The following is a 25,407-nucleotide window of genomic DNA, read 5'->3' on the forward strand; positions in this document are numbered from 1 at the left end:
AGCAATCCAGACAAGTATTCTAACTCAAATGCACGTTTATTTTACAAGAAGGAGCAGTTAAATACTGTGGCCAGTCGTCAGCCGAGGCAATTGGGGCATGGCTTCACCAATAATTCCCAAAACATTTTGCATATTCTTATTCGTATTATTTAATTGAGAAATATAAACACATTTAAGAATATTAAATGCATTTAAGTCCACATAAGCGCTAGTGATATTTATTTAAAAGTCTCAACTCTCTTTCACTAGTAGCCAAAGCGCAACGCCAGAAAGCAAACAGGTAATGCTTCTTCACTGCCGCGTGACTCGAGTCACAAACCTTGAGTGCCTCACAAATCTGCTTGTTACCATGACAACTCACCAGGCTGAAGCCATGCGCTGCTATGGTAACCACAGCTTGATGAGGCACCTACTGGATTTGGAGCAGTTAAAATTTGTGCGATTTTAATGTGTTCAGTAATGGCTTTAGTTGAATCTGATATTATATGTGACCTAAGGAAAATACGTTTTATAGTAAGAGCCCAAGAAGATAGACATTCAATTGATAAGGAGGGTAGAATAACACCAGCACACAGAGACACAAAACAAACTAGCGTACACTGTACTTATCTTACAACTGATATCCGAATTCTTTAAAAATCTAAACTCGAATTTACATTTGGATGTGATGTATCTAAATACCGGTAACCTTTATCCAAGACCCAGTCCTACTTGCCTTCAGCTCTGAGAAACAACTTTCCATTCAAGTTTTATAATTCACTTGTCTCCTAGTATTCTAGAACTCGTAGCTGTAGGTAATTTAAGTGGTCAAGACTTACTGTTAATGCTCCATAAGTGTGTTTTCTCAGTACGATAAAACATTAACTGGGCACCCTTAATTAAACAATAACACTCAAGCGTTTCTGAATTTTACTGTCAGCAGACAAACAGTTTGGATGTGCCTCCATTCATTAGTGTGCTTTTATAGTCCTGAAATCACACAGAGGTTTTAAATGTTCTTTATATTTTAAACATCTCGTCAACTAAAATCTTGTGAAATTACATCTTTTTGAATCTGTATTTACCTATCCCCCTCTTACTTTTTGTACATCTTTGGCTATACTCTCTCCTGTGAGGAATAGATCATGAATCGCAAGCAGACCGGACACAGGGCAGTTTGATTCATTCATTGTTATGGGGGGGTGGATAAACTGGCACAGGTGAGAATTTCTCCTTATCCATTTAGGCTCAGCATGCTGCCCAGAACAGAGGCCGCTGAGATCCAGTGTTGTGCCACAGTCGAGTGGCTGAACTCTGCCGGCCAGGCCACCAAGCGACAGGCCATCCGCCGCGCTCTCGTGACTCTTGGCCGCAATGAGCTTCGAGAGATGATCTTGTGTGTGCACGATGGTAAAGTGCACCAGAGCTTCCTTCAGCGGGAATTCCAGCTCTTCACCCGGTTTGCTCGGGATGACAGGAGCACCATCAAGCTGGTCCCTAACAACATCCAGGTCCTGATCTCGGACTGCCCCCCAGACCGGCTCAACATCTTCCTCAAGACCCTGTCCATCAAGCACCAGGCCTTTAAGCAGGGTGGGAAGCCCCTGGGGGACCGGGCTAGGATGCTTGCTGGCCTTCCTCGCAGCTTTGAAACAATCAGCCCCTTGCATCTGAAGGATGTTCAGAAAGCAAACGAGCTGCGAGGGAAGGTGAACGCAGACTCCCCAACTAAACCCAAAGGGATGAAGGAGAGAGCTGACAACCGAGCAGGAAGCCTCCAGGTGAAGAGGCAAAAGACAGACTCTTCTGAAAACTGCCCTGTGAGTATGCAAGAACTGCTGGGATTTCCATAAGAAAGGGGGAAAGAGAAAATAAAACATAACACTTTCACATATTTAAATTTACAATTGCTTTAAACTAAAGCTGGTCATGTATAACCACCCACTGCTGCATGAGCATTGCTATTTTGTTTTTAGGAAACATGTGCACCCCAGCTCTGGCTCTTCATTCTTTCATGGTAGGTATTTAAAATGATTAGATTCTTAACATGCAAGATTGTATTCTTCTGATTGCATAAACAGGATGCTGGTAAGTTTCAGGTCAGAAGTCTGTGCGTTTCTGATGTGTCAGTGATTTTATTGCTTCTGCTGTTTTTAGGTGAAGTCACTCCATCCTGCCAAGAAGCTGGCACTGACGTTGCCGGTGGGCAGGAAGTTGTCGACGGAGCAGTCTCTTGTTCTCAGTGCAGTCCTCGGTGGGGGAAAAATGTCTTTTTCACAGGCAGCGCCGGTAAAGATATGTTTTTGTTTTTATACTAATGCATGGTAGACTGAAACACAAAGCAAAGTTTCTCCCTGCCAGTGACCAGTAATTAAATTTAGTTTTTGACTTAATATTGCTTTGACAACTAAATCTAAGGAAAGGCTTCCTTTTATATTGCTCAGGTACTGGGAAGTCTTTTCTATTGAAGAGGATTGTGGGATCCCTGCCCCCCAAAAGCACCTATGCCACAGCCAGCACTGGGGTGGCTGCCTGCCACATTGGCGGCATCACACTCCATGCGTTTGCAGGCAAGCTGGTCATCAGTATGATTCAATTCAAATCTGTGTTTTGCTGATGTTGCACTATAGTAAAGAAATCATGTTTGCTGATTTTGCTCGGGCAACAGTAAAATCAAGCTTTTGGCAAAATATGATTTTATGCTAAGACACATGCATATGAAGTTGTGTATTTAATTTAAATAATTGCTTATGTAACAAGATGCTTGGCTGAAAGAGATTTCCCTCCCGTCTAGGTATCGGCTCAGGCTCGGCGCCCCTGGAGCAGTGTCTGGAGCTGGCTCAGCATCTGGGAGTCCTTTGACGTGTCATTGACGAGGTCTCCATGGTAGAGGGGGAGTTCTTTGACAAGTTGTCAGGTATTTTGTCAGGTAGGGATAATACTGTTACAAACAAATTTAACTGCTTTCTGGAAAAACACATGTTGTATTGCAACTGGTATCCTCAAAATGCTGCATCAAATTTCTTGTAGTTTTAGCTCTTATCACAACTGGCACTGGGATTAATCCCAAACAGAACTAATTTTGTGCAATTGATGGACATGATATAGTAGCAAACTCCTTAACTATTCATGGAACAGGACAAGAATTCTCTTGGCCATGAAGACATGTACTTGTATTACATCTCAAAGGGCTTCCCTAGAAAAAGACACTTGTACCCTACCTTTTGTGAGTAAGGCTTTATGAATTTCTCTGTTCAACAGGTCAATCAGGAGGTCGAGTGAGCCATTTGGAGGGATCCAGCTGATTGTGTGTGGAGATTTCCTGCAGCTTCCTCCAGTCACAAATGGCAATGAGAAGACTAAATTCTGCTTTCAGGTGAGGGACGGGGGAGGAAATGATCCATGCCATTGGTAGCCCAGGAATGCCTGTGATGTAGAACAGAGTATAATAAAGTACTGTAGTATGTTTAAACAGTTATGGCTTCTTCCACCAGTAATTCTCATTTCTTGCATCTTGCTCATTTTGTACAAAAGCACACTTTGCTTGCAAATTCCTTACTTGTTGTAGAGTCAGGGCTAGAAAAGCTCTAGGCTTTCTCACAGGTATTTGGAATGAGTGCTTTAGTTAATTCAGGTTTAAAAGTTGGCCAATCCAAATAGGAACTGCACCAGGTTCAGCTAATTAGCAAAGCACTTTATCTTTTTCTTCCCCTCCTGTTTCAGGCGAGGAGCTGGAGGAAGTGTATCCACGTGAACATGGAGCTGACTGAGGTCCAGAGACAGACAGACAAGACGTTCATCTCTCTCCTGCAAGCAGTGCGGCTGGGCAGGTGTGGCTGGTGGAAATATGTTTTCAGTACTAACTTGATGTAGTTTGTGATATGGGTAGGGGGAGAGCTACTGTTGGGATCTGTTTTATAAACAGGCTTGTTTTATTTTATTTATTTATTATCTTGACATATAAACTGGTAGCTATTGCAGGGTATTAATTTCTGCCACATGGGGGGGGTAGATTCTGTTTGTTTTTTATTAAGACTTTTACCAGCTTGTGATTTCACACTTCTAAAACTGGAGAGGATCGAGCCTATAGAAGAATCAAGGATTATGAAGTGACTTCATGTTTATCTATCCAGTTTGCATTGAATCGGTCATCAATATGGACTATTAGCAACCCCAAGGCCTATCAAAGTTCAATGTATTATGATTGACTGTCACTGGCGTGATGTTGACCTGTACATGCAACAGCTGTACCAGTTTCGTTGAATGGCCCTCCCAGTCACTGCATTTATACCATAAGTCATCCCCCGCCCCCCACCAGAGTCACTGAAGAGGATACAGCACAGCTGATGAGAACAACCTACCACAAAATTGAGAAGGATGGTATCCTAGCAACCAGGCTGTGCATACATAAAGACGATGTGGAACTGACCAATGAGAAAAAGCTCCAGCAGTTGCCAGGTAGGACAACTCTTGCTGTACTTCCTAGCTTTAAGTGTTTTCACGACTAGATAATTCCCAAGCGTTTGGGTATTGGCTGACCTGAGTGTTGGTTGGGGTGCCTGGATGTATATTTTATAAAAATACAGGGACTGACCACCTGAATGGTTCTCTTCAAAATGTCAGGTGAAAGCCGCATATGAGGCCCTGGACAGTGACCTACAGCTGGTGAAGATGATTGATGCCCAGAGTCCCGTGGGGCGGGTGTTGCAGCTGAAGATGGGAGCTCAGGTGAGTCTTCGTTGGGGATGGAGGTGGCAGTGGATAGATGGTGTGTCAAAATTAATGATTTTAATTTATTTAAAAGACAGGATGTGTGTTCTTACATTTTTTTTTTCTTCAAGAAATGATCCAAGGCAACTATGGGGTATTGCAGTTCACAACTATAGTTAAGCATTCTTCAACCTTTTAACTGGAATATCTACACTAGAATGTTAACAAAGTCATTCCCAATGTATTATATTAAACTGATGTATACACATGTAATATGGTGACCAGATCCCAGAGGGTGGCAGTCCAGGTTGTCGGAATGAAATGTGTTTTCTTTCGTAGGTGATCCTAACAAAGAATCTGGATGTGCAGAAGGGCCTGGTGAACGGGGCACGAGGCGTGGTGACCGGGTTTGAGACTGGGAACAAAGGTAGTATGTGTGGATTTTTTCTTTTAAGGATTCACTAATTGCAAAAGTAGAGCAAGAATGATGTTCAACAGATAGGAGCAGGGTAAACAAATTAAAAGGTACTTGGTGGTTGAAGATTAGGAGACCAACATCCATCCAGGTCTCAACAGTTATTAATCCTGGCTGTGGTAAAACCAATTTTACTTTGCAAATCTGTGTCTGCATCTTTTCAAGCCACTGTAATTGTCTTTTATTGACTGGGGAGGGGACAGTACAGATGCAGTAACCACCTTATTTTGTGCAGTAAATGGAAAGTGGGCCTATTTATCTGACCTCTGGACCCTCTCTGCTCTCTCTAGGCTTCCCTCTGGTGCCGTTCCTCTGTGGGGTCACAGAGGTCATGAAGATGCAGCACTGGCTGTTCAAAGCTGGCAGTGGAATCTACCTGAGCCAGCAGCAGTTGCCCCTCAAACTGGCCTGGGCCATCTCTATCCACAAGATCCAGGTAAGGATAGGAGTGAACAAGGGAACAGAGTGCTGGGATTGTGCTATATCCTAGAGATTGTGCTCCCCTAACTTCAAAAACACTTCTATCCCTTATCTGTTCATTGCCATTTTAAAGCTGCTATAGTGTGCATCTGTGGCACTGGCTTGTGCAGATTACATTTAACAATAATAACTGGCTGCTGATTTCAAGACTTTAACCAAAATAACACCTTGGTAGGGATCTGAGCCAGGATGCAGCTGTATGTGGGACAGTGGGTCCAGGTCTGTAGTGGGATTGTACCACGTGACTTCAAATGGTCTGACTGTGCTTTTTCTCTGGTGATAGGGCATGTCACTGGACTGTGTGGAGATCTCGCTGTCCCATGTGTTTGAGAGCGGCCAGGTGTACGTAGCTCTCTCTCTAGCACGCAGTTTGCAGGGGCTCCGGGTCATGGACTTCGACCCCAAGGTTGTGAGAGCCAACACTGAGGTGCTGCAGTTCTACAGCAAGCTGAGGAAGGAGCGCCTCTTTCTGCAGGTGAGCTGCTTTCATCATGCACAGCAGTGCAGGGTGTGATGCTGCCAGTAGGAGGCGCAATAGAGCTAAAAATCATACCTAACATCTCTGTCCTTCTCATTTCAGGCCTCTGGAAATGTACTTGGGGAGTGGGAACAAGGAAAATGAGCTTCTTTAGAGATGACTGGACTGCCTACCTTCCCTAAACTTTGAACAAGGAAATGTACAGAAATGCACTTCTTTAAAATAAATTATTTATTTAAGTTATGTGTTGCAGTATATTTGCATTGTAATTTGTTCTGCAAAAATTAAGTTTTTTCCATGTGCCAGTGTAAGATTACACATCACAAATATTAAACATAATGACTCCTCTCCTCCCCCCTGCTTTACATATATTAAAGAATTTAAGGGAGGGGACCTGACTTCCTAGGTTAACAATTTAATAAGCCTGCACTCCCTGTCATTTTTATATAACAAACACTTATTTGGAGTTCAGAAAAAAAGAATAGTCTGATCCAAATGTATTTTGTCCACTTTACTCCCCACTCTCTGCCCAGCTCTACTCCTTGGTTACTGTGGTGGAAACTTGGCTTTACTTGTTTTACATTATATAGCTTAGGATGAAAACCACTTTGTGGTGTTTAGCATAATGTAACCATGTGGCTTTGACTTTACTACTTGTAACTCTGAGATCTTTTGCCATCTTGTGAGAAGATGTTGTAATGACAAAGTACCAGTATATTACTGTAAATTTGATCTGCCAATTAGAACACACTTTTTGCAAATTTCATTAAAAAGGGGGAGGTGGGACATGCCTCCATATGGGATTTTGAATTTCTACCATAGCTGTAACCTTAGAACTCGAACAGTCCTGGTTTGTTTGTCTTTGCTACTACATAATGTAATTGGGGCCAAGCCATCTGGGGTGATTTTAGACAGAGCAAATGACCCATAGGGCCAGAAATGGAGATCACCGCAAATAATGTGATGACGTGAAGAAGGGACTGCAAGTTTACAGTGGAATTTGTCATTACAAAAAAACATTTACAAACACATGTATATGCTTTTATCTAATTCATCTCAACCTGGAGAGACATGCCATGTTTCTTTTAGGCATCATCATTGTGTGTATTATAGTAATGGATAAGATACACTTATTATTCAATATTTATATTAATCCCAATAAAATTCAGATGCGTTAATCACAGTGGTCCTCAAAGTAATTTGGGCACGGGCATCAATTGATCTTATTTGGCTGTTTCCGGGCACGCTGACTATTGCATAAGTTCTTACCTTACAGTGCCTTCTCGCGATATATTATTAGTGAGGTTATTCTTGGCTCACTCTAATAAAGCCAAGTCTCAGGCAGTAATTGTGCGTGCTGCGTTTATTCATTAAATAATTTACATAAAATACGCAATGCAGATATTTTTTTTAAATAGCATGTTTACACAGATAACCGTGAATAAACTAAAATAAAAAGGTGTAGATAGCGTCTCGCTTTGTTTCAATTTGACAAATTTGTCAACACTACTGTTTTAAAGATCGCTCATATCCAGCACAATTATTCGGAGAAAGTGGATTCATAACTAAATATACAACGGTGTTTCCCTTGTCTGGTGAAATTAAAAAAAAAAAAATAAATACAGAGATAGAAAATTAAATTCCAAATACTGAAATGTATTATTTTTCTTAATAACAGTCGTCGAAATTCAGTGCTTACCTGGCATTTTAACACCCTGCCTCAGCTCACGAATGATTGGACAGCTGGAGAATCAATCATCATTGTCTAAGTTAAAGAATAAGCGTCTGGGTATTTAATAACACCAACAAAACGATCCGTGTTTTAATACAGCATCCCAGCTCTTTTTTTTTCAATACGTACTTTATCTCATTGCATACACTTTGAAAAACGCGTTTTGCTGAAGTTTGTCCCAATACTAATTCCGTTGTGAGTGTGTCAGTAGCGCGCGGTATATTCAATAATAACACTGGCTAGCTATAGAGGGTGTTTGGAGGATTACTTGCATTACAAGTATATTTCCCTACAATAAAAAACTGTACCGAGAGAAGGAGATTAATTACAGACATACATGGATTGGAATTATACTATAACGAGATACTAAAACAGCGAGGCTGAACAGAAACAACGGACAAATTGCCGGAGTGTAAACTTTGGGAGATTTGGCACAACTGAGAAATACCATTGCTGTATTTTAGTATGTAAGTACGGAGATCCCAGTTTCAGTGACTATGTTAAACACATTAATTTATCGATTGTACTGCACTGCAGTTGATTATTATAGGAAGCACACATAGCACTGTGTCCTTGAATATATATGGTTTAGATCGCTAGAGAAGTTACATGTACTATCTATAGGTAATGTATATAAACCATCAGCTATTTCAATAAGATGTTATGTGCATCAGACATAAGAAACGGTACTGTTCGTTTAACCTAATGAAAGGGCGTCAGGAAAATGTCTGAAATTATATTTTTATTTTTTACCCTCTTACCACAAGTGCTCCTGCTGACTTCCAGCCTTAAAAAAAAAACAAAACAAAACAAAACAAAAAACAGATGCTGAGATTCAGGAACTGACAGGCATCCAGATCTGAGGATATTAACATTGAGATTCAAGGAAAACATGGTAAGTGAATAATTCCACTAGGCCATATTTGGAGTTGTCAAATCAGTGCCTGTATATTGCTCTGTGTGTGAGAGAGAGTTTTTTTTAATTCCTCGCTCTCCTTTGCTCTTTTTGGTCTGCACAGAGGAGAAGCCTTGCCCCCAGCCAACTTGTGAAGAGAAAACAGGGAGACTCCTCAGGCGATGAAGACTGGCATCCAGAGGCTGTGAGTAATTAACATCTGAACGTGCACAGCAATTGCTAGTGGAGAATAAAGCTAAAATTAAGAATTGAGCTGAGAACTGCTGGGCACAATTGAGGAATGGAGAATATACAGCTGATGGAAGCCCGGTTATCCCTGTTATTACTGTCTGGCGGCTGGCTAGTCTCATTGTTGGACCAGTGGATTGGGAGTGTTTTAATGCTTGGAGACAGTTCAGGAGTATTGAGAATAGAACAGTTTATCCAAATAACTGCAGTATGTATTGATCAAATAGCACTTTCTGCACCAACTGTTTTTTTTGTTTTTTTTTAAACTTCATTTCAGATCCCAAAACGTCGAAAAGGCGGATCAGAGAATGAAAGCAGAGAAAGCTATGTGTCCTCCTATCGTAAACCATTAACCCAGCTCACCAATCGACCAGTTTGCCTTGACAGCAGCAAGCATGTAAGTATACTTTTGGATAACGCCAGTTGCTTTATAATGCTATTGTATTAATGTATTACTTCAATTTAAATATTTATTTTGCCAGTTAAGGTCATTGTAAAAAAAAATAATAATTATAGTTAAAGCACACAAACAACATATTGTTGAGCAGCAAACTAAGTACTAAGTCTCAGATCCTGGTCATGTTTTAAGGGTGAATGCTGCATTACTGATCTAAATGGTGCTTTTTGGTGGTGCAATGTATTGTCATATTCATCGTATTGTTTTTCTGTTTTCTCTCTAGGAAGCTTTTATTCGCAGTATTCTGTCAAAGCCATTTAAAGTCCCCATTCCAAATTACTCTGGTAAGTAGCTTTTATTAAGCACCCAACCAAATTACACCAAAGAACCAGAATATGTATCTCCTAAGTGACTAAGAAGTCTGCTGTAGTGTTATTTCAGCAGAAATTTTGCACTATTTGTGAGGGCACAGAACTGCTCATTGTGTAACTTCATGTCTCTTGTATGCAGGTTCCCTGGGTTTGAAGGCACTGGGTTTGAAGCGTTCAGGAGTCAGGAAAGCGTTGCATGACCCATTTGAAGAAGGGGCCCTGGTACTATACGAGCCTCCTGCACTAGGTGCCCATGACTTGATTAAGGCAGACAAGTGAGTAAGCAGTAGAATTGATCATATCTGGAATATGTTGACTAATAATTAATCCCAGTGATTACAAAACTCATCATGTGAATGTGGAGGCTTAATAGTTATGTTAAAAATTGTAAGTGGAAAAACTAGGCTTTTCTGTTCTAGCTGTATCTATGTTGTTAATTCATCTGTTGGCATCATAACTTCATACCAAAAGGACCAGGTTAATCTCAATCATTTCTTATTTGTGTTTTTATTAGAGATAAGCTGCCAGTACACGTGGTTGTGGATCCTGTACTGTGTAAGGTCTTGAGGCCCCATCAGAGAGAGGTATTGCTGCAAAACAAACCTATTTCTTAATGACTACCTTTTTTGAAACAATACAACTTGGTGCAATATGTGTAAATGGCAGATTTATAACATTTTCTTGTTATTGTTTGGGGATGAAGATGAAAATAAGAGTTGCCACAGTGCTACTGAGTTCGTCCTCTGTGTTTTCCAGGGTGTGAAGTTCCTGTGGGACTGTGTGACAGGCAGGAGGATTCCTCAGAGCTATGGCTGTATCATGGCAGATGAGATGGGACTGGGAAAGACTCTGCAGTGCATCACGCTTATGTGGACCCTGCTGAGGCAGAGCCCCGATGCCAAGCCTGAGATTGACAAGGCCATTGTGGTGGCGCCCTCCAGTCTTGTCAGGAATTGGTATAACGAGGTGGGGAAGTGGCTCGGTGGGAGAATTCAGCCCCTAGCAATCGATGGGGGATCCAAGGATGAGATTGACAAGAAACTGGGTAAGAGACAAAGTTGTGAGAAATACTATATACAGTATACTGATAAGCAAAAGTGGTGCACCAAGTTTGTTAAAGAAGTCCCATAGTTGGGCTTATTTTAACTTAGAGAAAGACAAATGTTGTGTTTGTTCTCTCCTTGTGCAGTGAGTTTCATGTCTCAGCATGGGCTGAGGGTGCCGTCGCCCATCCTGATCATCTCCTACGAGACCTTCCGGCTGCACACTGCTGTCCTGCACAAGGGGACTGTCGGGCTGGTCATCTGTGATGAGGTACTGGAGACTTATACATACTGTTTTGTCTGTTAGTGAAACTTATTATATATTGTATCAATATTCAAGGGCTGGCCCAAAAAATTATCAGCACCTTCCATATGTAGCACACAATGCAGATATGACAGACTTTGGTAGAAGACTGCTAATAGATTTTTTTTTTTTGTATCTAAAATTTCGTAGATTATGTTTTTGCAAGGAACGGTCTTGTAATATTTTGTCCATCCCCAGAATATATTTGTGTCCCCCATCCTTATTGCTAATTTCTCTTTACTGACCAGGGTCACCGTCTGAAGAACTCTGAGAACCAGACGTACCAGGCCCTGAATGCCATGAGTGCCCAACGTCGTGTTCTCATCTCGGGCACACCTGTCCAGAACGACTTGCTTGAGTACTTTAGCCTGGTGCACTTTGTCAACACTGGCATTCTCGGTGAGGAAGCATTCTTGCACATCGCATAAATAAAGGGACCCCTTGTTAAAGAAGAATACTACTCTGTAGAACACACTGTTATGGTTTGACTGCATGCATATTGTATACAAATCAAATTTAACTACACATTCCTTCACCTTTTCATACACAAATATACACATAAAATAGATTTGTTGCATACTGAAAATATAGTAAGGACAGTAGGTTCTGCTCATCACGTTCCCACTTCTAGGTTATTCTTAAAGAACAGCAGGTGTATTCTCTGTTCAGTTTTCAACATGGTTTAGAGCTGGTTTGGTTTTGTGTATCTAAACACTCCGTTACAAATGTTAACGTCAGATGCAACGTGTTTGGCCTTTTTTTAAATTTTTTTTAGGAACGTCACAGGAATTTAAGAAGCGTTTTGAAATTCCCATTCTGAAGGGACGCGATGCTGATGCCAGTGATCAGGAGAGGCAGCGTGGAGAGGAGAAACTACAAGAGCTCATCTCTATTGTCAACAGGTTGGTGTGCTATGAACTGTTTTGTCAAATGTCTTATTGCAACCATACATCAGTTTCATTTTTTTTTTTTTTTTTTTTTTTTAATGCAACCATTTTAGGTGTTTAATCCGAAGGACATCAGACATTCTCTCCAAGTACCTTCCTGTGAAGATCGAGCAGGTTGTCTGCTGCAGGTACTATTTAGGAAAAGCTTCCAAATAAAATGTAGTGTATACTCCCGTGGAAGGATTAATGTACTTCCAGCATAATAAATATCACTTGAGCAACATTCAGTGTATATATGTAAGCTATCATAGTTGTGTAACCCCAAAATTAATGAATATTAAATTAACAGTAGCTAATATATAAAGTACCAAAATAGGTTCAGTTTTCCTACCGGTCTTGAATTGAGAATGACTGACTATGCTTCAAATCCAACTGAAGCATGTTTTTTTTTTTCCTTCCCAGGCTGACCCCCCTGCAGACTGAGCTCTATAAACGCTTCCTTAAGCAGGCCAAGCCAGCAGAGGAGCTGCTGCAAGGCAAGATCAGCGTGTCGTCTCTGTCCTCCATAACATCTTTGAAGAAGCTCTGTAACCGTGAGTAACCCTGCTACTCGACCACAGGCTTTGTTGGGACCCAAACTTATAGTCCCTTGAAACAAAATGTAAAAAATTAAAGATGCTTATCTTTAGGACAGTCCCGATTAGATGATTGGGACTGTGACTCTATGATATGTGCAATGTTTTTCCTTAACTTGAAATGCTTTTCATTCAACTGTGCTCAGACCCAGCTCTGATCTATGACAAGTGTGTGGATGGGGAGGAAGGCTTTGAGGGAGCACTGGAGCTATTTCCACCTGGATACTGCACCAAATCTGTGGAACCACAACTGTCAGGTAACTGACCACATGGATTTGTTTTATACCATTCCATTATTATACCGTCCCAAATACGGGCCACGGCAAGGTTTCTGATGGGTCACCAAACAGTCTAAAACATGTGGTGTTCAGTGCACTGTTAAGATATACAACTTTTTATGCTTATGTTACAAATAAATATAATTTGCATACAAATCTATTAAAACATCAAAAAAACTTGCTATTACCATCTTATATTAACTTTAGTTTTTTTTTTTACATTCGTGACGAGGATGATCTCCGTCCTCATGTGTCATTTGTTGTCAAGTACTCGCTCATGAAAGCTAAGGCATTAGCTTCTTGAGACACGGCATCCAGATTGCGTTGGGAAAGTTTTTCAAGAAGAAAGCTGATCAATTAGCTAAACAGCAAGACATTCTTAAAAAATCAGTCACTGTTTCAGAGAAGAATGGGATGAATATATCCTACCTGGTTACAATGCATGTTTCAAAAACAAAAAACTGCACAACTGACTGTTGTCGGTATGTTTGCAGTGCTTGAATTGAAAATTAAAACTGGTATTCATTATGTTGCTGCACAATTTTAAATTGATATTGTAACATGGAGGTAAAGGAAGCAATCCAGGCAAGTATTCTGGTCTAAAATGCACAGTTTGTTAATTTACAAGTTCGATAAAATAAATGCCATAAACAATAACTAACAGGATAAATAAGAGGGTTTAATAAACAGTCAGGTAACACACACAAAGCTAACAGTCTCCGCGTGTCTGACTCGTTAATTAAAATAAATAAATAAACAGGTTTTCTCCCACAGCTTATATAGTGTAATGTAGTTACAGATAAATTAAACGTGGCTTTTTGATCGGTTAAAGTATTTCAGTTAAAATACAGTATAGTAAATCATTTTGGGTCGTGGCTTCATTATTCCTGTGTTCATTTCGGTTGCCAATCAAAGTTTGCGAAACTCTTAGATGAAACTTGTCATTAGGTAACAACCCTATGCCACTGATGGCCTCAATGAGCCGCACACTCACTTGTGAACTGGTAGAGCTGTTTGCCATTATTGAAGCCTGTTGTGTACTGCAAATGAGAACGCAAAGATGTTGTTATTCCTGGAACTTTTAAAAAAATTTTTTAGCAGAAACCCACTTCCTTGCAAGAAGTCCTGAAAGATGGCTGTGTTTATACATTGGTAAAAGGAACAGCCTGATGTGTGCTTACAGAAATTCCATAGAGATTCGGTAGCTGATCAGTGACCATATTGTTTTTATTCTTTTCTTTTCCAGGAAAGATGCTTGTTCTAGACTACATTCTAGCCATGACCAGGAGCACAACCAGTGATAAGGTAGTTTTGGTGTCCAACTACACCCAAACGCTAGACCTGTTTGAGAAGCTCTGCAGGACTCGCAGGTGAGGGATTTGACTTGTCTTGGGTAAACTTGGCACCATTAAAACTAAAACCATTTTTTATTTTCGTAATTTTATAACCAAATAATAATCTCCAACAGTTGCTGCTTTTTCTCGAAGAGAGGCAGCATCTATTGAATATTTGTACTATTTTATTTTTTTTTGTTTGTATTCATAGGTACCTGTATGTTCGACTTGATGGCACCATGTCTATTAAGAAGAGAGCAAAGGTTGTGGAGAGGTTTAACAGCCCTTCGGTGAGTACAGTCTGTTTCTTATTCTGCTATTTATAGGTCAGTTTAACAAACAACAAATCTGACTGTTGGAGTTCAGCGTAAACCTGCCTGTTATAGATTTTGTTCTCTGTTCCATCACTTTCTGTCTCTTTAGAGCCCAGATTTTATCTTCATGCTGAGTAGCAAGGCTGGTGGTTGTGGCTTAAACCTTATTGGTGCTAACCGTCTGGTAATGTTTGACCCCGACTGGAATCCAGCCAATGACGAGCAAGCAATGGCTCGAGTGTGGAGAGATGGGCAGAAAAAGACATGTTACATCTACAGACTGCTTTCGGTAAGGACTGGGATAAGTAGGGTGTTAGAAAAAAAACTTATTTACAAGACAGATAAATTAGGACAGTTTGTGACCCAATGGCGGGGGCGGGGGGGTGACTTCTCCTATTATCCTGCACACCTCTATACCGTTGTTGTTTGGGATTGCCCGGAAGTGCAACGACCCACCTCTCGATGAAAAGCACACCACCCTAAATCTAATTTAATAGAAATGTTTGTCTTTCCTGGAGATGTGATGTAATGGACCAATTTGATAGTCTTAAGTTATTTTTAAAACTAAAAGGTTTAGGAAAAGTAGTCACTATGAGCTTCTGGCATACTTCCCAATTTTTTAAATGTCTTTCACTGGTGTGCAGACCGGGACTATCGAGGAGAAGATCCTCCAGCGGCAGGCCCACAAGAAGGCTCTGAGCAGCTGTGTGGTGGATGAGGAACAGGATGTGGAACGCCACTTCTCCCTGGGAGAGCTCAGAGAGCTTTTCTCACTCACAGAGGACACCGTCAGCGACACTCACGCCAGGTAGGAGCCTTAAAGATCACTCATACAGAACAACCACATGCTGGTGTTAAACATTCTGATGCCCAAGTAGTACATGATGTAGAGTACAAGTGAATCCACATTCAAATACATATAATAAACCAGTTGTAGTCCTTTCCAATCCTGGATTGATTTACCATTTCATGTATAATAATGAACGGCTTTAGAGTTTTTATAATTGGGAGTTTGTTGGAACAAAGACCTGGACTGGAAATGCAGAGGCTACCTATCCCTTAAATATATTTTTGCTTGTAAAAACATCAGGCCATATTTTCTATTAATGCCACTTATGTATGATCAGTTGTGACTGTGTTAATAAACTCGCTGGAATTCTCTGCCCTTCAGATTCCGTTGCAGCCGTTGCGTGAACGGGCGTCAGGTCCGCCCTCCCCCAGAGGGCGCGGACTGCACGTGTGATCTGTCTCAATGGCAACACTGTGCCGACAAGCGAGGGCTGAGGGACCCAGTGCTACAAGCATCCTGGGAAGCAGCTGTCACTTTTGTATTTCACCAGCGCTCGCATGAGGATCAAAGAGGGCTGGTATGAGAAAAGCACACCCTACCAAAGTGAAAAGGTGTATCACTGCAATGTTCTGGAGAATCTAGAGTGCTATCAGAGGTGCACAGGATCACCTGAGTTTAAAATAGTATTGTGGATGGGACTGTGAAGTGACAGTGTAAGACTGCAAAAACCTTCAGAATTAAGAAAACCTGGGGAGGTGATGACGACCTCTGTATTCTCCCCAAATCATGCACGCTTGGTAAAGCAAAGATTGCCTAGCTGTTCCCACACCAGTTTCATTACGTCATAGTTACAAGTAAAGTTTTATTTTCTAGCAATGGGAGACTAACCCAAAATAATGAACGAAATATTCCAGGTTTAAAATGTCTTCTTAAGATACAGATTTTTATTTTGTGTGAATAATTTTTTTGGGGGTGGGGGGGGTTTGAGAATTAAGTCTTGGACAGATCTAAGATTGTTGTGTTCGCAAAGTGTTTTTGTTCAAAAACACATTTATTTATGTTGTAAATATCTGTATACATGCTTTTGAAATCTATTGATATCGTAATAAAAACAGTATGAAACAAATGTGACAAAGCATCACTTGGTAGTAGTTCTTGGTTAAAAAATGTAGGGATTTATATTAATAGAATTTTAGAATTGTCCATATTCCACACTGCAATGATGAAACTAAACATTCCCTACATGCCTGCTGCGGGTAAAAATTTGAAGCCATGACCTGGCACTGTACTTAACGTATGTAGCTTGTTATGTTAAAGCTTTCTTAATTTAACGTGTTAAAAAAAAAAAAAAAAACAGAATCACAAGTTTTGTTTTTAGTCATTTTAATATTACAAAATGTATACAAATTGGTGACAATTTTGATATACAGGTGACCCCAGAGACAAGTATCTGATATCCACAGAGCTAGGACAGCACAACATTGGCCAAATTATATTGTTTGAGGATTCTTCAAAAGGAGCGTGATTGAACAACCATCTCCTGTCTATCCACTCTTGTACTATTCTTTATTGAGACAGCCTAGCCCCTGAGGGGCTATATAACACTACCAAACTCATTCTCTTAAGGTTCAAAGACTTGAATGAATAGTGCTTTAACCAGGCACAGTATTTCAAAAGATGCGCTTTTTCTTTTTTTTTTTTTTTTTTTTTTTTTTTTTAAATTGGATCTGAAAATACTCACAGCCCCACTGATCACATGACACTAGCATAGTCTGCAAAGGCAGCCCGGGAGTTCCACATGTCGCCCACCACCTGACACCGTCTCCTGAGCAGCTCCATTGCCTGCTGGGCAGTCCCGGGGTCTCGGTCAAGTGGGTTTTGCCGCAAGTCCAGCAAGAGTCGAGAAGAGGGGGGGTGCTGTTCCAGCAACCTCCCAAACTCCAGCAGCCCATCAGGAAGGATGCAGTTGGCACTGAAAGGAATTAACCAAAACACAAATCATAGAAGATATTGTATTGTTAGCCTATTTTGCTGAAAGGTCAAATGTATAACAATATTTAATAAACTGCCAGTTATGTTTTGGTTATTGTTAGCATTTATTAGTCAACTAAAACAAATGTAATCACCACATTTTAAAGCATTTACAGAATAAGCATTTGTAAAACTGTTTATTTTAAGTAAGTGTAAAATGTATCAATGAAATATGTAAAGACAATACCTGATGTTTAAGTGCTCTATTTGGGATGTAGGATTCCCAGAAAAGAGTTCTGCTAGCGTAACCAGACCCTTATTACCTGGTTAAAAAAAGAAAAAAAAGAAAACTTTCAAAGTTCAGATATTGTACTCAAACAAAAACTCTCTCTGTGATCATAACAAGACCTTTAGCTAGCCGTCTGTAGGAAGGGCTACCGGTTTAGCCACCGATTTCCAGAGGTTTCATTTCCCCTCCTAACCTGGTTAGGGGTTTTATTTTGTTTATCCTTTCCTGTGCTAACGGACCATGCTTGCATCAATGCCAGCGAGCGCAGGTGGGCCGAATGGCCCTTTTTCATTCTAGAATTTCTTAGCTTCTTATAAAAGCTGCTGTTTCGTTTGTGTGATGCTGTTGGTGGATTGTCTGAAAAGGCTTTAGGGTTAATAAGTAAGGTTATATTTAATGAAGCCTGGACAAATGTTGATTGATTTGGTTAAAAGGAAAATTTAGACCTTGATATTGGTTCTTGAATTGGCAACACACTGCAGATATCAGCACGCAAGATAAAATTAACTTGCACTCAAAATCACAAGCTGTTACAAATACTGGAAATAATCATCAACAATGTGTAAACAGTATCAGCAGAAACTTTAAATGAAAACACTGTAGCTCACCAAGACGGTTTTTTGGAAGATGGAGGAACTTGAGAGTTTTGCTTCCCTTGACAGCGTCGACCAATTTGCCCAAAAACTCTACTTTGTTTTTCTCGAACAGTCGGCAGTCAGTGAAGTCCACACCTGAAATCATATAAAACACCCCACTAACATTTGGCTGTTATTTGTATAACTATTTTAGTTTTTGGTTTATGTAATTATGTACATGCATGCATACTCCATTATTACTCCCTACATATTAATTTTCAATACTAGGTTATACTACTCATAACTTCACTAGACCTTGCATTCTTTCCTTAATTTTGTGGACATTACCCTGCAGGGAAGAATTCTTCAGAAAGCAAATAACTTCTTTTTGGCAAGCAGACAGGTTTGCCCCTTTCAGCGTTAACCAGCACAAGTTAGGATTAGACTCTAAGGAAGCAAACAACATATACAAAAAATTGTTTTATATATTAGTAATAGGAACAATAAAACATACATGACCACACTGTAACACAAATGGAGTTGCTGATTCAGTACCACTAGATTGGTTCTGTATATTTAATCACAACAGTTTTCTCCAGTTTGTGTTTTACTGTGCTTATTTTAATTTCAACTGTATTGTAACACCTTCACAGAAGGGTCAGTTTCATTGTTAAATGGTGCCTAATGCATGATTCCATCAGTATTTACCTATGAGGGTGAGCAGCAATGTGCCAAACCCTTGGTTTGATGTCCAGCTCAGATGAAGATGCTGCAGGCTCTGTGCAATGCGCAGCACACTCAGGAAGACCTGCAGTTGGATGGGGTCATTTGGGAAAACCACTTGTAATTTGGTCAGAGAGTTATCTGTGAAGCAAATATACAGGATAAAAAAAAAAAGACAAAAGATCTGTACGCAGGGCTACCATCACTTCCCCTTCAGTAGCAGTGTAGCATGCTTTGAGATGCATCAGTGTGTGGAAAGCACTAGGACAAAAACTAAAGATTTGTTTATAAATAAAACCTGTCATAAGGCATTTACTCTTGGTTCTGGACAGCAGTGGACTACTACAGAAGTACAAAGGTGCCAGCTCTCCCACTTTAATACCCTATAAAAACAGCATTGTCAGTACAATCCTGCTTTCAGCGTGTTGAACATGCATGATTTAGGTATTGTGAATAGGGTATAAGTGCATTCCTCCTCTAGAATAGGTTTTACTGATAAGGGAACTCTAAAGTTTTTTATTTAGGGTGTGGAAAGCTAAAGACTATTTCTACAGGTGCTATTATGAATCATTATAATCATCATCAAACTTGAATAAAATGATTAGTTACTTTGATGTTTTAACTTTTAATCTAGGAGTGTTTCCGAAGTTATGGGTGCATTAGTATCGTTAGCGATTTCCCGGTTATAGAGATTATTACCTACGGGTATAGGTTGAGGAGGAGACAGTCTGTCCTCCTCCTCCACGTCGAAGTTAAGACTAAGAGTTTCCAGCTTAGGGCAGGTAGACAGCAAATTAACCATAAAGGCAGTGATAGGCATCGGGCAGAACACACTGTCAATAGACAACGCAGAGATGGAGCCTTCGGGATGCTGGCACAAGGACCTCAAGGCAGCCACCACCTTCAGAAGATCAGACTTCTCACTGAACCCTGCAGAGAAATTGGAAAGATAGTGGGACCACTAGGTAGACAAAACTGAAACAGAAGATGCCACTAGTAGTAACACACTCACGTTTCTAGAGCCCCATACGTTTGCAATGTACTCCGAACAAAATTCTGCATAGGCCCTTTTGGAGAAGATCTTAGATCTTGGTTTTGAATTAGGACACATTTTGCCAGTGGAAACCAAGCTTTACATGGTGAATACTTACTATTACCAAATAAGTCCAAGGAGCAAAGACTGACCCAGGATGGAAGCAAGGCTTGCAGCTCCGGAATTATTGTCGAAGACAAGTCCACCTCCAATGCAGTGATGCTTCTGAAGAGGATCCTTTCCCCACCTAAAGCCTGTGAGGACTGAGGGGTGGCAGTGTGGGCGGGTGTGCCTTCAGTGCTTGGTTCCAGGGTATTGAAACATTCCCCTGCTTCCACCCCCTGCTCTAATCGTGGCCATTTGACATTAGTGGTGCAAAACTTATTATCTGACAGCCTTTTGCCGCTGTTGGCTGCCCCTTTTCCCTCTTGCAGAGGAAGTGCTTTGAGAATCCTACTGCTGTTTTTGCCAGAGTCTTTAGTTGTAGCCACAGTCTCCCGCTCTTGCTGGGCACGGCATCTGCGTTGCTGTCCATTAGCCTGTAGCTTGACATCGGATTCCCGGTCACAACAGAAACAAACTCCCAGATCATCTCGCATCTCCAGGTCCAGCTGGCCAGCGCTCATTCGGAGGACCCGAATCAGAATGAAGGGTATGGCTTTGTCGCAATTGATGATGGTGAGTGTGTGGACAGAGCCATGGTGGATGAGGCGGTGGAGAAGCAATGTTATGGACTTCATGGAAGCCTCGTGGGGACGCTGACTGAAGTGATGGAGCTTCAGTTGTGTGACAGTGCCCTGTAGGATCTCCAGGATAGGACGGAGCTCATCTGTGGCCAGCCTGACTGCCCCATAAGGATGAGAAGATAGGGTCAGACGCTGGACATAGCGCGCCCCCAGGGTCAGGGCAGAGAACCGAGGGTCCTGCAGCCGTGGGTTGTCCTCTGCCAGCGATTTTCTAAGAAGGACGCAATGGAAAAGATACTCGAGGAACTTCTGCCTCCAATCTTTCACTGGCTAAGATAAAAAAAAAAATATATAATAATGATGATTTATTATAAATTATGAAGCATGCAAGTATAAATGTAGAAGTCCCCACTATATCCCTATTCCTGATTCCAAGGACATTCACCCCTTGGGATGAAAACTGACCTTGCTTCCTAAGGGCTTATATTTTACCACTTCCATCCATATTCTTAACCAGACAGAAGCCGTGGACAAGCCTAAAGACAACCAAAACATACATTAAAAAGGTATTGGCCGCCATCGTAGGCAGTCTAAGACCCAGTTTACACTAATTATTAGCAATAATAATCACAATAACAGGCATTGAAATATTACAGTGTGGGTCTCACCCTCATGTGGTGCATCAACAATCTTAATATTTGTGGATGACAGCAGTATTTGTTGTGTGTGTAAAAGCAAGCAGCTACAACAATCGGCATTTTAACGTAAAGACGTGCACTTCTGTAGCTGTGTATATCATTGCATGCAAAATAAACAGTGGTGGCTGAATATGTCAAGTTGCTGCATTATTGATCATTACTGAGATCCACAATCCTGCAGTTTTTACATTTATCGCTTAGTTACTAAATAACAGGAAGAAAAAGTGATTGTGACAAATTTAGAATGATTATGGGGCGTGACAACAACTCACCTTTCCGGACTGCAACCTCCTCGATTCTTTCCAAGTAGAAAATGTTCAAGAAAGGCAAGAGTTCTTCTATCAATGAAGCTGGTAAATCTAAAAGGACAGATTGATAACTGTGAATACCTGGCTGTGGGTGCAAGACTGTATTGAAATACAATAGTCAAACTACATAAAGATGTTTTTTTTTTGTTTTTTTGTTTTTTTGGTAACAAGCTCATTTGGCATTTCTACTTCCTTACGGTTCTGCAGTAATGGCAAGGAGAACTTTTTCTTGTTTTCATGAGGTCAGACAGTTCACTTTCCAATAGCTTCCATGCATGTGGGCATTGTGCCTTATTGAAATGTATTAACCTGAGCCGAGATAGCACCGTGACCCGGACATAACTACAGCAAAATTCATTTCTGCTCTGACAGTTGTTACAAACAATAAAATATCACACCAAAGCACAAAGATAGAACAGACTGGATGTGTTAAAGAGCAGACAGCATGACAGAAAATTTTATATATATATATATATATATATATATATATATATATATATATATATATATCAGTATTCACAGTATGTTATAAAATAAGAAAAATAATTACCGAGCGAAAATAAGTGAGGCTCGCTGCCAACGGACTTATTCCAATTGTTTCTTTATCACAAACCTTACTTTACAACTTTAAATAAGGGACTGTTTCAGTAGCTTCTATTTGGTACAGTAACTGTACTTTAAAAACGTCTCTACAGCTAGAATAGTATCTAATTTCACGTATTCCCCTTGTTCTCCTTCTGAAATCTTGACGACCCGAGCAAAATGAGTTGGTGGAAGGTAAGTGTTCAGAACCTCCTGTGAACCTTGAATAAAACAAAGCAAAATAATACATACCGCAAAACACTTACCCCAAACTTGCTGTTCAAGTCTGCCCATATCTTTGCATACTGATTTTGCACACAGTTTTACGAGGGACTGTGGTTTGTCTTCGTTAGTCATTATTTGCCCGCAGATTTTTTTAAACCCCTTTTCACTTACTTTGTTATATGCTGATGACTGGGGAAAATGTTAACATTTCCGATGGTTTCATAAGATAAACACATTCAAAAACATTGAGGGCAGTGTAATCATCCCAAACATGGCCACCGGAAGGGACGAAAGAAGACGCCGACGAGATGTGGAAAGGCTCTAAATTCTTACGCGATGCAATATCCGTTTTGTGACCTGAAGGTCCTCAAGAACCAAGAAGAGCTCAGAGAGAAAGGACGGAGTCGGTCTGTGATTCACTTAAACACAGTCAGATATCCAGCTGCGGAGTCATGAGGGAGGACAAAATGCTTACAAACGGAGAGCCCGAGGAGGTGTTGAATTTAAATATATTACACAAAAGGGTCGGGAATTAAAATACTAAACGAATCGATCTGTGTGTGAGCAAACCGGCGTGTCGATTTAGGCCATAGGATGATCTCGACACGTCTGTCAAAATAAACGAAAATGTAGCATAATTAACTGAAATCTGGGAAATGTGTCTGTAATAATATATTGTACAGATTAAATACAGCGGTGTGTCTTCTAAAATTAATATTTCACGCTATATGTAACCTTGACTGTTTAAAATAACAATGGCACGAGACTTGATTAAAGATATTCAAAATAAATAGTCTGAAGTGAATGTTAAGCGTCCTAAATTTAGACCGCTCTTATCTGGGATATTACTGTTTAGCAGATATATAGGGAATGTATTCAGGGATCTTAACCTTCTAATGTATGCTTGCAGGTCGTGTACGTCAAACCGTTTTAAGCGTTGTGTATCATTGGTTAAAACACTAATGCTGGTTCCAGTACTGACAAATGTGCATCATTGCCCATATCGTATATCAAGAACATTTAATGAAAATAGTTTGTTTTAAAACAGTTTGTTTCATCGATATCAGATTAAAGCAAGCCCAAAACGTTCTGAGAATGTTCTAGAAGTTTAATCCGCAACAAGTCTTGGGTTTGCCAGTAACACACTTTACATTCACATGGAACGCCCACTTACGGGATAGTCGTTCTCTAGTTTATCGTGCTTTTTAAAAAAAATCTATTTGAGAATGGAAATACTGTACTATTAAACATGCTTTTAACAAAGGACTAAAGATCAAGTTAGCAAGTGCAGGGAAGCTTACAGAACATCCACTGTGAAGACTGATCAGCTTCTTGACAGCAGCATGGCCACATTGGAGCAAAATATGTAATAGTGTTACAGTAGTGTATTTGCTTTGCCATTTTTTATTTGATCTTCTATAAAATGTGTTCTTCTATCCAGGCTGAGGAGGAAGAAGAGGAGGAGGAGGATATGGTGGTGAGTATCTAACCCTTGAACATTACAGACAATAATCTTTGGATGGCAGGACAGGATGGCAGAAAGTCCAAAATCTTTGGGGCACAGACTCCAAATCTGATGAGATTCGATTTAACTGTGCAAAGAATGGCAGAATGCTTTGCCGCACATTGTGCGCAACTATTCTGCAGACCTGGGTGTTTATTTTATCTTGAAGGGAGTTTAAGTTTCTTGCTTAACATTAAAATGTCAGCCACATTCTATAAGGTTTTTGTCCCATTAGTGTCGTCCAAGTATAAATACATTTACAGAACATTCTATATTCTTTCCTATTGTCATCAATGTGACATGAACTGCAAGGACCTGCCACTCTACATTGATGTTATGTTGCTAGATTTGTAGACAGCCAGGGGCTGGTGTCTCGGGAGCCTGTGTTGGTGCTGTATCTATCCCCCATGTGTTTTGTTCCCCACAGGACCCCTTAGAGACAATCCGGAGTAAATGTGAGCTAACTGAGCACTGCGTGCATTTACGGGAGAAGCTTGAAACATGTGAGGCACGAGTGAGCTCCCGGTCAAACACTGCAGAGGAATGTACAGAGGAGCTGTTTGACTTCCTCCACGCCAGGGACCACTGTGTAAGTTCAGCAGAGAGGCCAAGGAGTGGTGGGTCTGTGGGAGCGTTGGGATGTCGACTTTTCCTTCATAGCGCTACATGTGGAAATGTCATTTGGAGGTGAATGTTGGTGTGATTGTTAGGAAATTAAAGGGTGTAGATTTAGAACACTTGGCATTATTTTTGTTTCTCTGTTACAATACATTTAATCCATCATTTTTAAGATTGTGTTCTCTTTGTTGCTTCTAGGTGGCACACAAGGTCTTCAGCAAGATTAAGTGAAGAGAACAGACATCTTGCCTCAGACCTCATTCCCATTGTTGGGAGCCCTGTGGCTGTGAATTCTGTGTTTTAAAATAAAATATTAATTGTGGTGCGGGAGAGTTCTTCTCCAGATTTGTTTGTCCTCAGTAAATAAATAAACAATATGAAAAATTGCAGCAAACCTTTTTCCATGCCTGTATCTGAATTAAAAAAAAAACAAAAAGGTGAAAAGTTGGTGTGTAGTTACAGCTGTTCTTGTTGAAACATAGTAGCATTTCTATATACTTCATTCATTTTACTCCTGAGCTTTTTATCAGGAATATTGATTGGAACACATTTACCCAGCATTACACATTTTATTTGATTTCCTTTCACGCAGAAATATAAGCAAGTTATTTGCTTTAAGCAGCAGTGGATCAAAATATTGATGTAGTTCAAATGATAAAACTACACTGGCGTATAACATTATGTAGTTTGATTGAATAGACAGTTTTATAATGTTATTTATATTGTTGAGTGTGGTGTCCATGTTACCATTTTACCTTGTTTTTTTTCTATTGGTTATGCCAACAAATTACTTGAAAGCCAAAGTTGTCAGTCTAAAGAAAAAGTTATTGGGAGGCTTCTTGAT

The 25,407-nt window shown here is 40.4% G+C and overlaps 3 protein-coding genes and 1 pseudogene across 4 annotated transcripts; 3 read left to right on the forward strand and 1 right to left on the reverse strand.

Annotated features, from left to right (window-relative positions):
• The first annotated feature begins 1,232 nt into the window (after window positions 1–1,232).
• On the forward strand, window positions 1,233–6,266 carry LOC121327075 (annotated as a pseudogene).
• Window positions 6,267–7,826: 1,560 nt separating this feature from the next.
• On the forward strand, window positions 7,827–16,485 carry rad54l (RAD54 like). Its single transcript, XM_041269905.1, has 19 exons — window positions 7,827–8,321; window positions 8,622–8,749; window positions 8,874–8,954; window positions 9,276–9,395; window positions 9,679–9,739; window positions 9,906–10,041; window positions 10,281–10,350; window positions 10,523–10,811; window positions 10,956–11,080; window positions 11,362–11,512; window positions 11,889–12,015; window positions 12,114–12,188; window positions 12,463–12,593; window positions 12,782–12,892; window positions 14,160–14,283; window positions 14,459–14,537; window positions 14,671–14,850; window positions 15,206–15,369; window positions 15,733–16,485. Exons 2-19 carry the CDS (start codon window positions 8,747–8,749, stop codon window positions 15,932–15,934), a joined length of 2,229 nt encoding a protein of 742 aa, XP_041125839.1. The 5' UTR covers window positions 7,827–8,321; window positions 8,622–8,746; the 3' UTR covers window positions 15,935–16,485.
• A 229-nt stretch (window positions 16,486–16,714) lies between these two features.
• lrrc41 (leucine rich repeat containing 41) lies at window positions 16,715–22,725 on the reverse strand. Of its 2 annotated transcripts, none has more exons than XM_041270599.1 (10): window positions 22,483–22,725; window positions 21,599–21,685; window positions 21,094–21,164; window positions 20,061–20,958; window positions 19,613–19,839; window positions 18,895–18,994; window positions 18,535–18,633; window positions 18,220–18,342; window positions 17,570–17,645; window positions 16,715–17,323 (listed from the first exon to the last, which is right to left on the reverse strand). In XM_041270599.1, the coding sequence occupies exons 1-10, from the start codon at window positions 22,571–22,573 to the stop codon at window positions 17,104–17,106; spliced, it is 1,992 nt and encodes a 663-aa protein (XP_041126533.1). In that variant the 5' UTR covers window positions 22,574–22,725; the 3' UTR covers window positions 16,715–17,103. The 2 variants fall into 2 exon arrangements, with proteins under 2 accessions (XP_041126533.1, XP_041126532.1); XM_041270598.1 differs by having other exon boundaries at window positions 16,717–17,323; window positions 18,895–19,050; window positions 19,609–19,839; window positions 22,483–22,724.
• A 75-nt stretch (window positions 22,726–22,800) lies between these two features.
• On the forward strand, window positions 22,801–24,952 carry LOC121326939 (cytochrome b-c1 complex subunit 6, mitochondrial). Its single transcript, XM_041270600.1, has 4 exons — window positions 22,801–22,935; window positions 23,883–23,918; window positions 24,373–24,534; window positions 24,762–24,952. Exons 1-4 carry the CDS (start codon window positions 22,894–22,896, stop codon window positions 24,792–24,794), a joined length of 273 nt encoding a protein of 90 aa, XP_041126534.1. The 5' UTR covers window positions 22,801–22,893; the 3' UTR covers window positions 24,795–24,952.
• Window positions 24,953–25,407: the final 455 nt, after the last annotated feature.

This window comes from Polyodon spathula, chromosome 14 (genome assembly GCF_017654505.1).
Source record: "Polyodon spathula isolate WHYD16114869_AA chromosome 14, ASM1765450v1, whole genome shotgun sequence".
In the NCBI taxonomy this organism is placed as follows: Eukaryota; Metazoa; Chordata; class Actinopteri; order Acipenseriformes; family Polyodontidae; genus Polyodon; species Polyodon spathula.

Bases quoted from the DNA above. Each gene is read 5' to 3' on its own strand.
- rad54l (XM_041269905.1), top strand. The intron at 12,189-12,462 runs GTACTATTTAGG...TTTCCTTCCCAG, and splicing joins GAGCAGGTTGTCTGCTGCAG to GCTGACCCCCCTGCAGACTG. The intron at 12,893-14,159 runs GTAACTGACCAC...TTTCTTTTCCAG, and splicing joins TGTGGAACCACAACTGTCAG to GAAAGATGCTTGTTCTAGAC.
- lrrc41 (XM_041270598.1), bottom strand. From the start codon at position 22,573: ATGACTAACGAAGACAAACCACAGTCCCTCGTAAAACTGTGTGCAAAA. The intron at 19,051-19,608 runs GTAATAATCTCT...TTTGCTTCACAG, and splicing joins TCCTCAACCTATACCCGTAG to ATAACTCTCTGACCAAATTA. The intron at 17,324-17,569 runs GTATTGTCTTTA...AATTCCTTTCAG, and splicing joins ATAGAGCACTTAAACATCAG to TGCCAACTGCATCCTTCCTG.
- LOC121326939 (XM_041270600.1), top strand. From the start codon at position 22,894: ATGAGGGAGGACAAAATGCTTACAAACGGAGAGCCCGAGGAG. The intron at 22,936-23,882 runs GTGTTGAATTTA...TCTTCTATCCAG, and splicing joins CAAACGGAGAGCCCGAGGAG to GCTGAGGAGGAAGAAGAGGA. The intron at 23,919-24,372 runs GTGAGTATCTAA...TGTTCCCCACAG, and splicing joins AGGAGGAGGAGGATATGGTG to GACCCCTTAGAGACAATCCG.